This window comes from Aricia agestis, chromosome 6 (genome assembly GCF_905147365.1).
Source record: "Aricia agestis chromosome 6, ilAriAges1.1, whole genome shotgun sequence".
Classification (NCBI taxonomy): Eukaryota; Metazoa; Arthropoda; class Insecta; order Lepidoptera; family Lycaenidae; genus Aricia; species Aricia agestis.
The window spans coordinates 8,521,767-8,538,169 of NC_056411.1; the positions used below are offsets into that span (position 1 = coordinate 8,521,767).

Below are 16,403 nucleotides of genomic sequence, written 5' to 3' on the forward strand. Positions count from 1 at the left end.
ACTAACATAAAGTTATGTTATTACAGTTATCAGTTTATAAATAATTTAAAGTCAATATAGTAGGCGCTAATAGAGTGGTGAAAAAATTGCTACTACTCCCTACAAAGAGCAGATAACACAAAATGTGTTGAAAATAATAAAAAAATAAAACCGACTTCAAAATTGTACTTAAAATTCCCACATAAACTACTGAACTGAACCGATTTTGATGAAACTTGCAGTATTTACTAAGTTGAACAATACCTAGTACAACAGAAAAAATATTACTTAAATCAGACTACGTACGTACATACCTCGAGATATATATATTCGAATACAAACATAAAATCATACATACATACATACATACACCTTTGAAATTTGGCACATTTGTTCAGACGCTGATATAGACTTACATAATATGTGAAAACTGGGCATTTCTGGAAATATTAGATACATACAATACTTACGGGTCGTTCGTTCCTCTTTTTTGAAGTCGGTTAATGAATACTCCAATAACAGCAATTTAACGAAATAAAATCAACAAAAATTATTATCCTAAGCCCCACAACTTGAAACACTTTTCTTAGAGTAGATTTTGAATTATTGTTTTTACATATTTGGCTCCTACTTGAGCTTTATACATTGATAGAGCTTTATTATATAAGTGTCACTGTAGTGTTTCTACAACAATTAACAGCAATCATGGCAGCAATATAACACTGAGTACTGACTCGGCATACCTTTGGTGGTACGCCTATATCAATTTACTTGAGCATTTAATCTGGTATTAGTAGCCAGTAGCCACTATAGCCAGTGGCGGCCTTACCCATCGCGAGGCCCCGGGCGGGAGGTCTATGCGAGGCCCTGGGCGGCAGGTCTTTGTCCTCAAAAAAACACCTTGCGAGGCCCCTGCAATAGCGAGACCCCGGGTGATTGCCATGTTCGCCACCCCCTAGGGGCGCCACTGGTAGTAGCGACGCGACACGCGTTTGTAAGACATCAGTGGGGCGTTTTACAAACGTCAATTCTACGGAACGTGAAGTGTCGCGTCAGGACATCCCTGTCGCGTAGTCGCCAGTCGCCAGTCGGTCTCATCTTAGTGTTCATTCCATTTCACACTTTAGTGTATATATTTTTAGACAAGTCTTTTCTAACACATTCTACACTAGCGTTTGAAGATTTAATGATCAAAAGCGCCATAACAAAATAAATACTCTTCAAAACGGTTTCTGTCAATAGTCAATATTCGCCGTAAGCAAAACAGCGCCCCTAGTTGCGAGTCGTAGTGACTAATGCTGCCACAACAATAATTATATACAAAAATTGTTATAGAAATGGCTGTTAACTTTACTAGGTGCACTGACCTCTATAACACAGAGGTCAGTGACTAGGTGTAATTATAAGTCACTACCCGTAGTCAGCCAACAAAATATAATCTTTTTTAACATGCAATATAGGCGATACAAAACGTCCACTGGTCAAACACTAGTGTAGAGTCTGGGATCTTCTGCCATACGTATACTCCCACAGACTAGAGACTTTTAGAGAGTTTTTTGCGTGCGCACCTCCATACTGATCGTTTGACTAAACTATCGGCCGAGTAAAAGTTTGCAGTCCGAGAGGGTTCTACATCTCAGCATAAATACAATGAGGGACTGTCATATTATGTCACGATATAGCTGTCATATGTCTGTCTGACACGACATTTGATACGAAAGGTCCTACCGTCCCTCTGGTGGCAAATGATATATCGAATACCCTTATTACTCTGCGGGACGGTCTGTGACGTCAGGCGCGGCGGGGGCGGGCGGGGGTGCGGGCGCAGGGGCGGGGCGCTCGAGGGGGGCGGGGCGCTCGAAGGGGGCGGGGCGCTCGAGGGTGGAGCGGCCGGCGCACAGCACGTACTGGTTGTCTACGGCGCGCTGGTCTCGCGGCGGCCCGCTCGCCGCCATCAGCGCCTCCAACTCCGCCCGGCGCATGCGCACGTCGCTCCCGTGCGATACGCTCAGCTGCTGCGATATATAAATACAATGAGTAAACCTCCGGGAGACACCAATAAATACGATAATAAAATTGCATAGTATTATTTAATTACGTTTCTTATTAGTTTTTACCACTTGTAGTAAGACGACATATCAACGTTACAAATGAAAAAGCTATAAAACTTACCATGTTAATAAGAACAACAAAACAGTAACAAAAACACGCAAAACCAATCCAGCAACGAAAAAAAACAAGCTATTCAGCAGCATAGGTTTTAATAAAAAATACAACGAAGGAAAATGATTAAAGCTTGACAGAACAAAAGTTCAATTTGTACAATAAATGAACAATATAAAAATATATTTAACATACATTTAAAGCTGTAGATGGCTGACTATTTTAGTATTTACATTACAATAGGCTTCAATGCGATACTTTCAAAAGATATTTTTACGCCATCAATTTATCAAATCATCAACGCCACTTTGCATTGCGCAATATCCTATTATTAATTATCAACCATCTAAAGCTGTCTATTATAATTGCCATTATACAATATACAGTTAAACAAAATTACTTAAGCCTGCCCTAAACTATATTTTTGAACTGTCTAATTAAATAGCAATCAGTCATTTAACATTACTATCAGTTTAAATATGGCAGAATTGAAAATTAAATATATTCTACAAAATAAATTGGCCTTACAGCTGCATGTACTTTCGAGTACTTACATTCTAATCAATAAAATCTTATAAAATTTATTAAAACAAAGCATGTAATAAACATAGCAAGGTCTTAGATACGAAATATTTGAGTATCATAAGTAAATAGAAGAAATCTTTTGTCATTCTTTTGTCCTCTTTGTATTGTACCAACATATTCAAATAATTCATTATTAATTTCATATTTATATTGAACAGTAAGCAGGAATTTCATAATTCAACACATACAATATGATAAGGAGAAAAATATTGAAAAGCAAAAATATGCAAGCTACATTCAACATTAATATGCATAATATACTATACTATACACAACATATTAAACACGTCATGTGAATAAGTGAGATAATAATATATTCTCAAAAATAAACTAGTATGAGTATGCACATTCACGTCAAATTAACAGCATTGTGAACAAGTTAAATACAGTTACGACATGCAGTACTTGTAACATAAATATGAAGTAAAACTACCGTGACATAAAAATTAAATATAACTATAGAACAAACACGTAATACTTGTCCTTTTTAATGAAAATAAAAACATACAACAATAATAAACAATACACAAACATAAAATATACAATTTTCTTGTTAGACCTATATTATTTTTGCAGCCCTAATATACAGTCATATTTTATGCTCATGATTAATTTATAGCCTCTTTGTTGTACTTCAAGTTTAACAAAAAAAGCTATTTGTACTTACAAAAATTAACTTGATACTTACATATTTATTAATTAAACTTTTTTATTAGAATCAAAAACTAAAATGCTATGCTGTAGCATTTGTTGCTAAAAAATATTTGTAAAGAATTTCATTTGTTCTTAGACATTAAATAGCAGTAAATGAATATTTACTGAACAAAATCAGTAAGTTACAATGAGATTTTTTTAAAAGTAATGTCAAACAAAAAATCTAAACATAACTTTTGGGAACCAAAAAGAAAAGAATAATAAATATACATCATTTTATATCCAGTCAATATAAAATAAATTTTAATTAAATATTATTGTCCGATTTCTTCAAGAATACTTAATTATTGAGCACTAGTCAGGACAAAAGTTTTAATTAAAATAATATGAATCAATCAGAACAAAATTTTTGACTGTGTCTACACTGATCAGCATGTTAGCTGCTTTTTATTAAAAAAATAATGTTCAGTCATACTCAAACATATTACTTTCTTCTAAAAGCAGACGCAACAACTTTAAAACTTTGATTTGCATATCAAATTCAAAACTTCCACACTAATTTCTAGTCTTTATAACTGTGTAATTTTAGCTGTTGATCAGCATAAAATAGAATGCTGCGAATGCTTAGTAGAAATTTGAGTGTCACTAAGTCAGTGCTGAGCTCACTTGTGGTCTAGCGGGGTCGTTGCAGACGACATACTCGGTGAGGGTGACGTCCGCAGTGCCCCCGGACTCCAGAGGAATGGGGTGCACGCGGAAGTGCTCCAGCATGTCATGCACGTCAGGGAACCACAGGTGCTGCACCCGACACTGACCAGCTTCACTCAACGTCATACGAAGGTGCTTCGCTCGACCCTGATTACAAAAATATCATATATTTAAAGAGTTATCAATGTAAGAAGTTAAGAACTAATATGTCATAATAATTTAAAATAGAACTGCAACAATAAAACTGATATTGAATCGGGATTTAAACAATAAATTACAAGATTTGGATGAAATATTTATAAGAAAACTAGCTGTTGCCCGCGACTTCGTCCGCGTGGACTTCAGTTTATAGCGCGCGATGTCAACAAAATTTGTGTCAAAAGCTTTTATAAAAAAAAACCCTGGTACCCCTTAAATCAAAACAGCTGTGCAGTGTGCACATAATATTTCATTTTTTTTAAATTAAACTTTATATATTATGCCAAATTTTAAAGCTTATTTAGCCCCCTTAACTTTACCCATAAACTATTTATCATTGATAGGTTTAAGGTTACGTCACTGTATAATGTATATTATAATATTAAGTACTGACTTATTAAATAACGTAGAAAAGAAATAACAATCGAAAAAAAATCGAAACTTGAATGTATGATGATACCACCTCTTATAGAAAGATGTTAGTCAAGCGTTAGCGCGATGTAAAAGACGCACGGCGCCATCTAGTATGAATTTTTGGAACTAACTTAATTTGAACAAATTTTCGTATTTTCACCCCCTTACAACCTTTTTTTCCAGTAAAAAAGTAGCCTATGTCCTTTCTCAGGCTTCAGACTATCTGTATACAAAATTTCATTACAATCGGTTCGGTAGTTTTGGCGTGAAAGCGAGACAGACAGACAGACAGACAGACAGACAGACAGACAGAGATACTTTCGCATTTATAATATTTATAAGAAAATTAAATGGCTTATTTTCTGATTTGTATTGTAAATAATCGGCCAAGTGCGAGTCGGACTCGCGCACGAAGGGTTCCGTACCGTTATAGAGCAAAAATAGGCCAAAAATTGTGTTTTTTGTATGGGAGCCCTCCTTAACTTTCAATTTTATTAAAATATTATTATTTATTACTAAAGTACACATATATCTAAAGCCTTTGTGAAAATTTCAAGTACCTAGCTGTTGCCATTATTGATATCAAGCAAAAAAGGCCAAAAAAATCACATTTGTTGTATGTGAGCCCCCCTTAAATATTAATATAATTTTGTTTTTAGTACCGTATTTTTTGTTATAGCGGCAGCAGATATACACAATTTGTAAAAATTTCAGAAGTCTAGCTATAGTGGTTCTTGAGACACAGCCTGGCGACATACAAACAGACAGCCTTAGTAATAGCAGGCCTGTTCCACTCGCGCCTTTAGGTATTGAACTGTAAGTACCCCTTTAAAGGGGCAGATCACAAGGGACTCACAAGCGAGCGGTGACGCGCGCACAAGATTTTTTCATCGCATATATTATCTACGTACTAATTTAACCGCTGTGACAAAATCATTATTAATCTGATAAATATGAACAATTGAAAAAAGTCAAAGAAATATTTCAATAAAGTAATTTAAGACTTTAAAATACAAAAAAAGATAAAAAAAAAATACACAAACATAGCAAATAAACCAATTTGTTACAAACAAACCACATACTACTCATAAATAAACACAAGTTACTATGTTTAAGTTGTAAAAAATTCCTGACCAGCTCCTACACTATAATCGAATATAAAACTATTATAAAATATACGTTGGGTTACTAAAATTTGATTATTACTATAAAAAAAGTTTGCTATTAGTAGCTATGGTAATTAAAAGAAGATTATTTTATTTTCTAAAAGGTGACAATCTTGATTTCGTCAGAAAGGGTACCTCTTACGCGATAGAAAGAGAGCGCACATGTAGGCAAATATAATTGTAGGCACCTAGCACTGCGCGTTCGGAATTTGAACTTTATAGTAGCGCAGCAAGAGTTGTTATTTTTTAAACGGGTTTCACGAGTTGGAATTCTGTTGGTACTACTAATATATATTATTCTGTGGTAATAGGGTCCCGTTTTTACCCTATGGGTACGGAACCCTAAAAAAGATTAAGGCTGGTTTTATCCTTAAGTGTTTCGCAGCGCCGTTGGAGCGCGCGCGTTCGAAGCTGTAAGGCTGGTTTTATCGTTAAGCGTTTGAAGCTGTAACAAACGTATGGAGGAACGGCGCTGCTCAAGCGCGCGACTTCAAAACGCTACTACTACCCCCATACATCTACGAACGCGCGGCGCTCCAACGGCGCTGCCGAAACGCTTAACGATAAAACCAGCCTAAAGGAATAAATACTAGAAGAAAATTGTATGTCTCAATTTACTAAGACATTTTCTTGAAGTTAGCATTTAGGTGTCACATGCAAAATTTGTAAATAACGTAACAAACAAACAATATACAAACCTGGAAGTTAAATGTTAGCACAAATTCTCCACGTCTCGTCTCGCTCTGCCGCACGAGATAGCAGCCGTGCGCCGCCGCGCCGCCCGCGAGCACGCACGACGCCGCCGCCGACCGCGCCAGCGTCCCGTGGAACCACGGCCAGTCGCTCATCGACTGTCGCTGACGATCTACCTCGTAACCCTCTTCTACTATTGAACCTGCAAATTTTCTGTTGTATCAATATGTATTCTAGTTTCTAGAGGCACGGTATGTATTTACGAAAATATTATGATTGTAATTTCTATACTCAGTTCAATAGTTTGAAAAAATCTCAGAAGGGTGCTTCTATACAAGTGCGCTATACAATTACATTACTTAGGCTACACATCCATGGGCGTACCTAGGTTCTGGGCCAGGGGGGGGCAAATCAGATTTTTTATAAGCTAGGTGTTTATAAAGAATAAAGAATTTATAATTTTAGTTGTAAAAATATTGTGTTGCAAACAAATGGCAAAAATTCGTTTTCTTAATTTTTGATTTTTATAGTAAAAGTACTAAAATATATACTTAGTAGGGACGTCGACATGATCCAGGGGGGGGCAGCCCCCCCCCCCCCCTGCCCCCCCGTCGGTACGCCCATGTACACATCACACATCATGTTAAATTATTATATTAAGATATTAATTATTGCAACTGCCGGTAAATTAACAAAAACTAGAATATAAAGCGAAAGCAACAGTGTTTTATAAATATTAAAGAAAATTACTTAGTTCTCCATCTTCAGGTGTCTCCAAATTTAGATTTGCATTACTAGTACTCGCTGGCAGGTCTCGTCTTGGTGGTAAATCAGGTGGGGCAGGTTCGGGTAAATTAGCTAGTGTTTCCGGTGGAGGTTGTGACGTTGGTGCAGTCCTCATACAATATTTTATAGTGGCCAGCCACGATTTCATATCATCTACGTCTGCTGCTTCTATCACATACTCCATGTTGTTGTCTGCCTGTAAGTCACATGTAACATGTATTAGTACAGCGGTTCTTAAACTTTTCTGGTGGCGGAACTTCTTTGCAAGGCATAATTTCTTATGGAACCACAAAATAAAAAGTTGTGTGTATTTCTATTTAATTTAATGTTAATTGAGTATTTGCATAGTTATTTAAGTGATAAGAAAACAAAATTGGGACACTGATTGATAGCAGAGGTGTACTATTCTAATGATTGCTATTATATTGCAGAGTCTAGATAATATATTGTAATATTAATACTTTAAAATGAAAAACACTAGTCTTTTTACTCTAGTGTTACTAGACTATTCAAATAACTTTTATTGATGATGCACACAGAATGGATTGATATCAATCAATCCATTCTGTGTGCATGAGCCTGACATAGTATTACATTGGTCTAAGAACAGTGCATGTAACCAATGTTTTACCCATGTAAAATTACTAATTTTTATATTCGTATTTATGTTCTTAATCCAGGGGTCGGCAAGTAGTTTTAGGTGGGGTCCGGATACTGTAGGAAAATTTTAAAGAGGTCCACAAAAATAGCACTCTTGTCCTATTTAGCTTAAAAATATTATTTTAATTAGTAAAGGCATAATATTAGGCATAATATGTACCTATAGCTTTGTCCACACTGTGCCTTTTTCTGCTCGTCAAGGGCATGCATTATAGCGCAGTCAAAAGCGAATGTAAGGCATGTCCGTGACGCGTGCCCTCTGACCATATCCAAAACTTTCGCTTTGTTATTAAAAATGACATTTGGTGTTGCGTTCGTTGACGCATTCATTAATTGAATGCACCAAAACGAAAGTTGAATGAAAGAAGATGAAGAAAATTGAAGACGAAAGCGCATAGTGTGGACATCGCTTATGAGCTATGTATTAATGGATACTTGGTATAAAATACACTACAATATTTCGCGGTCCAAAATTTTTCACCACGGTTCGCAAACGGACCGTGGTCCACCTGTTGCTGACCGCTGTTCTAAGCAAATTTAATCCTTGGAAGTCTATTGTTATTCTATTGTGTCTCGCTCACTGGTGTGTGGGGTTTGATGGGTTAATATGTACTTACTTTTAAAACAAATGTATTCTCATGATCAGGCATCTCTAGTGTTATGGTTTCTCTTGCTTCAGAAATTAAAAAGCAAAATACTCCACTACGAGGTTTTTGTGCCTTTGGTGGTGAATAAAATTCTAACATGTAACCACCCACAGTTTTAACAAGTGCTAATCTACACTTCTCCCATTTCTGTGATGCCCCAGGCTGTTCTAAGCTCTCTGGTGTTAGGTAGTTCACTAGACCTTCCTTCCTACATTCCACAACTATTTTTGCCAGTTTAGTCTTAGTTTGCTTGTTAAGGTTAGACGAAAGTTCTACTTCATCTGAGTGTTGTTTATGAAATAGTCCTTTACCGCGTCTCAATCCCTTGAAAGATAATCTCCTGAAAAAGGGTTTGTGGTGTGTTTTCGGTGAATCGGTGTCCTCCGAGTAGTCGCTCTCGTCGTGTCCTGTATGCGTGCCGTTCGGTATCTTGTTTTGTGCTTTCAGTTTACCAAATTCTATGTCGAATTGTTCTGAAAAACATTCAACAAACTTCTTCAAAATTTCTTTCTGGGAGATGGGCCGTGAGACCGTGTCTGTTGTATTATTCTGTACGAAATGTAAATATGCTTTGGCAAAGTCTTGAGCAGTAGTTTTGGCTTGACGCTCGCAAAACTCGACCCATCCGTCGGGGTCCCCGTCGGATGGGCCCGCCATAGCGAGCAGCTTCTTAATGAGCTCCACTTGTATAACGAGTACAGTATATTTATGAACAAACTAGATAACAATGAGAAAAATAATCACGGATAAAGTATTTTTTATCGAACTCCTTGACAATTTTAACAAAAATAAATTTTTGGTGCCACAGACTTGACAAATCCCGGATGCCAAATGCCAATAACACCATAAATTAAAGACAAAACCATAACCATAAACCAGTGTTGCCAGATGGTCTCGGCGACGTACCCCTGAACTAATTTGATTTCCCCCCAGAAATCCCTTAAAATACCCTCGCTAAAAGGATGGTGGCATTTTTGAAGAGGCGGTCATGTTGAGAAATGATGGGCATATTACATCATTTACAATTATATCACTAAGAAAAGTGACAATTTTTGTCCGCCGCTACACCAAATAGCGGACCGCGGTCCGCTATTTGGTGACACCTGCTATAGAGTATTGATTGACAGGTGTAAGTTTAATTTGCTTTTTGGTTACAGAAGACTTTATAGTTATAGATTAGTTTTGACTTAAATTCTAAATCATAGGCTCGCGGAACATGACATATGGCAAAAAAACTGTATTTGACGTGTTTTTTTTAATTTCCCCTAAAAATCCCCCAAATATTTTTCTCCCTATTTTGCCACTGTTTTGATCGAAAACCCCCTAAATCTAGGGGGAAATCCCCTGATCTGGCATCACTGCCAGAAACCAAACCATAGACTTTTTTTTTTAATGCGTCCCGGTCGGGACAGGCAAAGGGAGCGTTGAACATACAGCCATCAACCCATAGACTAGTGCAAGCATAAATGTTGCCAGTTTAAATTGGTGTTTTTTTATTTTTCCGAGAAGATGCTGTATCTCATCGTGGGGGAATGGGGATAGCGTAGCGTATTCAAAATATGTCTTTGGGATCAAGGGATGTAGCAACCGTTACCCAGTAAAAATTCGACGGTACTTCTACAAATTCTACAATCGTTGTAAAAAAAAGCCACGGGAACCATTAGTACTTATTATAACATTTTAATAAACTAACATGCTTGCGTGACTCCGTCAATAGTGAATAGGCTCTACCAAGGCTCTACGGCAACGGGTGGCCAACCTTTTCGACACTTGGGCCAAAATCCGGAAGTAGAATTTTACCCCGGGCCGCACTACCAAATTTTATGTATACTCGTAAAGCGCTTATTCCACTTATCCTAGCTAGGAAGTCCTAGCTAGGATCCTAAAAAATTTAGTCAAGTGGAATAACATTTAGAAAGCTAGGATCCTAGCTAGGTTAAGATCCTAGCTAGGATCCTAGCTTTCTAAATGTTATTCCACTTGACTAAATTTTTTAGGATAACTAGTAAGTAGTAGTTGATAAATAGTCAAGTGGAATAACATTTAGAAAACTAGGATCCTAGCTAGGTTAAGATCCTAGCTAGGATCCTAGCTTTCTAAATGTTATTCCACTTGACTAAATTTTTTAGGATCCTAGCTAGGACTTCCTAGCTAGGATAAGTGGAATAAGCGCTTTAGTCGTAGTGCGCGCCAGATAAGTCTGCGCACAGGCAAAATCGGACTAACTAATTTTTCCTATTAGAACTTAGTTAGAGCTTAGAACAAAAAAATGTACTGTAATAAACAAAGAAAACACCCCAGTCATGCGCAGAGTTATCTGACACGCGCTCTAAGCAGCGCACAAAAAAAAAAATCTTAGGTTGGGTTGCACCAGAGGCGTGGTTAAAGTTAAAGCTATGGTCAAAATTATAGTTATAGTTAAGGCTAATTTAACTTTAACCTTAACGTTAACTACATAATTTGACAGAAGACGTTGCTGGTTCGACAAGGCTTTATAAGAACGGGGCGCTGCTGGTAAAGGAGAACTGTCAAAAATGGCGTTTTTGTATGATGACAGCGTTAGATCCTTTTTTCGCCACGTGCATTTAAAGCTCTATGGTTATGGTTAAATATGGCATCTTGATGGCGTCCATTTTTAGCTTTAACTAAAGATTTGATATTTTGCATTGCAGTTAAAGTTAAAGTTATAGTTAAAGTTACAGTTGTAGTTAAAGTAAGTTGGTGCAACCCACCCTTTAGGAACAAAATATGATAAGTTAATTTTAGTACGAACTTTTTTACTTTAAAAAAATATGATCGGCTCCGCGGGCCAGTGGCCACCAGGTAACAGACGGCGGGCCGCGTGTTGGCCACCCTTGCTCTACGGTCTACGGTGGCAACCGTGTGAGATGTTGCACATCTGTTAATTGGGGATTTGTAAGTCGCGTGTCTTAATTCTTAAAACGATTGAAACTCCTAATAGGTTTAGAGATCTTTGCTGCTAATATTATAAACGAGAAAGTTTGTATGTAGGTATGGATGTTTGTTACTCTTTCACGCAAAAACTACTGAATTATTTTCTTTCTAAGGAATTACAGAATGATCTTAATTGTATTACGATTACGCGATTAAAATATTTTATTATGTGTACAATCTAGATGAAATAGACCAAAATAATAAAGTATATTGTAATTTTTTTTGTAACAATGAGAAAAAAATTACGTGAGGTTTGCCGAGACCCCGCTTTCCCCAACGTAAATTACCTAGATGAGATTTGACTCGACCCCTCCCTCTCTAAAACACCTCATGTAATTTGTAGACGCCCCTTAATTCATATCTAATTATTTCGTAAGTCTCCTTTAAATCTATATCTATATCTATACTAATATTATAATTGGGAAGTTTGTTTGTTTGAACGCGCTAATCTCAGGAACTACTGGTGCGATTTGAAAAATTCTTTCAGTGTTAGATAGCCCATTCATCGAGGAAGGCTATAGGCTATATTTTATCACGCTAATACTAATAGGAGCGAAGAAATAGAGGAAAATGTTGAAAAAACGGGGGAAAATTATTTGAAACGGCTCATTTGAACGCGCTAATCTCAGTAATTACTGGTCCGAATTGAAAAATTCTTTCAATGTTAGCTAGCCTATTAATCGAGGAAGGCTATAGGCTATATTTTATTGCGCTAAGACTAATAAGAGCGAATACATAGAGGAAAGTGTGGAAAAAACGGGAGAAATTATTTGAAATGGCTTATTTGAACGCGCTAATCTCATGAACTAGTGTTCCGATTTGAAAAATTCTTTCAGTGTTAGATAGCCCATTTATCGAGAAAGGCTAAAGGCTATATTTTATTGCGCTAAAACTAATAGGAGCAAAAAAATAGAGGAAAATGTGGAAAAACTGGGGGAAATTATTTGAAAGAGCTTATTTGAATGCGCTAATCTCAGGAAGTACTGGTCCGATTTGAAAAATTATTTCAGTGTTAGATAGCCTATTTATAGAGAAAGGCTATGGGCTATATTTTATCACGCTAAGACTAATATTAGCGAAGAAATAGAGGAAAATATGGAAAAAAACGGGGGAAATTATTTGAAAGGGCTTATCTCACGAACTACTGGAGCATACTGGAGCATTTTTTCTGTTATTTGGCACAGATAAGAAGTAGACCACGTGAAGAATCATAGGCTATTTTTGTGCACTAATTTGTCTATGAAATATCTAATTTACGCGAGCGAAGCTGTGCGCAACGTTATATTTCCCGTGGTCACGACATCACGCGTAAACGGCTGGACCCATTTTGCTGAAATTTGGTATAAATATACTTTGAGTCCCGAAAAAGAACATAGGATACATTTTGTCTCGGAAAAATGTACGGTTACTACACAATATACTTTTATGATTTGCGCGTAAACTATTCAATCTATTTTGATGGAATTTGGCATGGAGATTGGAGATAGGGCTGGAGGACTAATTTGAATCTGGGGCAAGTAATGTTTTTTGTCCCGGAAAGCTGCCCCCCCCTGGATCATGTTGACGTCCCTACTAAGTATATTACCTAGTACTTTTATCTATAAAATTAAAAAATAAAAAGTGGCCCAGAACCTGGGTAATTTGCCCCCTCCCCCCCTGGCACCAGAACCTAGGTAATTTGCCCCCTCTGGCCATGAACCTGGGTACGCCCATGTATCCTGGAGATGTTGATTTCAGGTTGCACCATTTCATTCCGAGCATCAGAATAAGCTACAAAAAATTAACACTTTTCTCATTGATAATATACCAAATAAATACCTTTGTAAATTCCGTAATTACCTTCGTTTAATTTTTTTTTATGTGTGGACATTTCATTTCTCAAAGGTCATTTCATTTCTTAATATGGACCCCGTGCGAAACTAATTGGTGATCCCTGCTTTAGGGTGTGTACGTATTCCTTGTCGAGAGTTCACTGTTGAAGTAGCAGCGTTTGAAGACCAATTTTAATCTGAAACCCCAATACAAAAGTGAAAAAAATGCTTTTTCAGCGCTGCTACTTTTACAGTTAACTCTATACACGGGACTTATCAGTACATTATACGCCCTAAAGTATTTTCACTTAGTTTTGTCATACACGCCCAAGTAGCACACTTCAGACACCTTAAATCTATTTATGCTTTAGGAGTACTAATCATGGCTTTTTTATAGACATAATAGATATTGGCATTCTATACATGGTTTTGAATAAGAACAAAGTTTCTAATAGAAAAAAAATCTAGTGTTCCTTGTTTTAAAACCTTTATTAGTTCATTACACTGAGTTAAGAGCAATTTGATTTGTTATGGACTGTATTTGCTCTGTTAAAAGCGCTGCTGTAGTTCAATTATTCTATAGACTTATTATCACAAATACTTTATAAGAATTGAAATTATTTGTAGAACAATTACTCTAAAAGTAATCAAAAAGGTTTTTAGATTCATTTTTAGGCACTTTTTAAAGTCTATACTTAATAGAATCAATGACTACTAGAGATACTCAATAGTGTATACTTTAGTGAAAGTCCTGTTTCCTCCTTCATTAGGGAACTTAGGCTTTAAACATTTTATTTTAAGAGTATTAAGTAAGTATATAAAGGACAGCGTTCTGCAAGCATGAAGAAAGCAGGAGATATTAAGTGCCTTTTATTATGTTCTTATATTAGTTTTGTAGATGGAATATAGATAAATATAAATTGCTCTTATCGTTATCTAATGATGAATTCTTATGCTGCTCTTGTCATTATAGTGTAGACAGGTGGCCATTTTTACTGAACTCGGTATATAGGATATCTTCAGGATATCTCCAGGGATTATTGCCTCTTACGTAAGAATACCAAGTTTAATTCTATAAAATAACTAATAGTGCTTCACTAGATATACTTGTGCTGCTTGGGCGCTCTTAGTAGATAAGATAGTTATTAGATATCACTTTGTTTTTGTATGATCCTGTATGAACTTATTGTACCTAAATGTTATTCACTGTGTAAATAGTTTTATTATATCGATTATTGGGTTTTAGTTTCAACCTACTTATACATACAATAATAACTCAATAAGTAATATTTTCTACGAGAGGTAGAGAACAGATAGATCCGCAGACACTAGCAACAACATCTTTTCATAGTTATTTGAACTTTGATGTCTGTAAAAATAGTAGCAAGCGAACCAGAAATATACTTATTATTATGATATAGCTGCATAAGGACCACTCAAATGTATCATCGATATTGAAAGGCTGTGATGTTCCAAGTCGTAAAACCGATTAGGGCTGCCTCTTGTGACTTTTTGATTTACTTTAATGTTTTTATTCTCTAGATTTTTGGTTATTATTCGAGTAAAGGATTAGTGTAGTAACAAGAAATTGAACAAGTAGCCTGAATTACTAGGTGTAAACAATTCGATTAAATTTTATTAGGTACCTATATCAGCTCTACCTATGCCTAGCTCCATTTGACTATTGACTAGGTATTTTTATAGTTCGGTGATTATTTGGAAGACCGAAGATCATCACTTCAGCAGGTATTTTTTGACGGGACACGAGGTTGCGTGTTGTTAACATAATTTGCAAGGGATTAGACGACGTGATGGCCGCTACCTTAGCTTTTATACTATTGTATATTATTGTATGCTTAAGTAAGAATTTGAATTTATTATTTGCTTGAGGAAAACACCTAAGTAAATAACTTCAATTAGATTAAATATGTTTATAATATTATCTACATTCTAGGTAGTTGAAAATACAAAAAATATTTAATTTTTTTTAATCTAATGGTTAATCCGCTCTCCATTTTGGAGAAATTATAAAAAAGTTAGAAGAGTGCGTGGTATAATCTGCTCCTCGAGATCTCGATTGCTTGGAGCTCGCGAGCGGATCTTTGAAACTTTTTCAAAAGTATTCTCTCTGGCCATCCCTACTTGTGTTTGTGTGTCAAATTTCCAATAATCTTATTTTGGCGCGCATCAGACGCGTCGATGATGGAAATATGGGAGACGCGGCGCGCGCGGCCGTTCACCTGAACCGCGACGATAGTTTTATGACATCGCATTTCGCACGGATAAAAATAATAGCCGTGACCAACTTGCACATATGATGCGGTTCGTTGTGAATAAACGACCGAAACGTAGAGATTTAGGCAAAGCATATATTATTGTGAATGAACGTACATTGTTTGTTTTGTAAAAAATATATTTACTCCCGTTACTGTGAGTAGTTACTTGTACGATTCTTGAAACCCAATGACACGTCGTCATAGGTTGTACCTACATACCAAATAAAGGTAGAGCACCTGTGCAAGATGTTATCTAAATGTTTACGTAAATATGTTGCCGCAGTTCAGTTTTATCAATTTCAACCTTTTCTTGCTACTCGAATCTAGACAACTTCTGTTTCTAGTGACTCGACTTAAAAGCTTCAACACAGTTCAAGTCTCTTCTACAAAGCTATTTTCAGGCGACCCAAACAATTTTCATATGCCCATACCTACCGTTGTTTTCTTATAAGTAGTTTGTTCAAGGAATATTTATAATAAACAGTTTGGTGCATCCGGCGCGTAACGGAGTACCGCTGACAGACGCGGGCGGAAGATGGCGTCGTTACCGCTGTCGTCGCCCAACATAAACGTAAATAAAACCACGGAGATTCTTCTCCTCAGCTTGAGATGCACTTTTATGATCGAGACATTATCTAGTGTAGATTCCACACTAATATTGAAGAGAAACGATTTGGTTTTTTATGCTGACTGGGCCAAGTTACCTAC

The 16,403-nt window shown here is 36.4% G+C and overlaps 1 protein-coding gene across 1 annotated transcript; it reads right to left on the minus strand.

The window, feature by feature from the left end:
• Positions 1-1,745: 1,745 nt before the first annotated feature.
• On the minus strand, positions 1,746-9,461 carry LOC121728126 (SH2B adapter protein 1). The gene is made up of 5 exons (XM_042116236.1): positions 8,624-9,461; positions 7,311-7,542; positions 6,566-6,762; positions 4,048-4,236; positions 1,746-1,994 (listed from the first exon to the last, which is right to left on the minus strand). The coding sequence occupies exons 1-5, from the start codon at positions 9,308-9,310 to the stop codon at positions 1,746-1,748; spliced, it is 1,554 nt and encodes a 517-aa protein (XP_041972170.1). The 5' UTR covers positions 9,311-9,461.
• Positions 9,462-16,403: the final 6,942 nt, after the last annotated feature.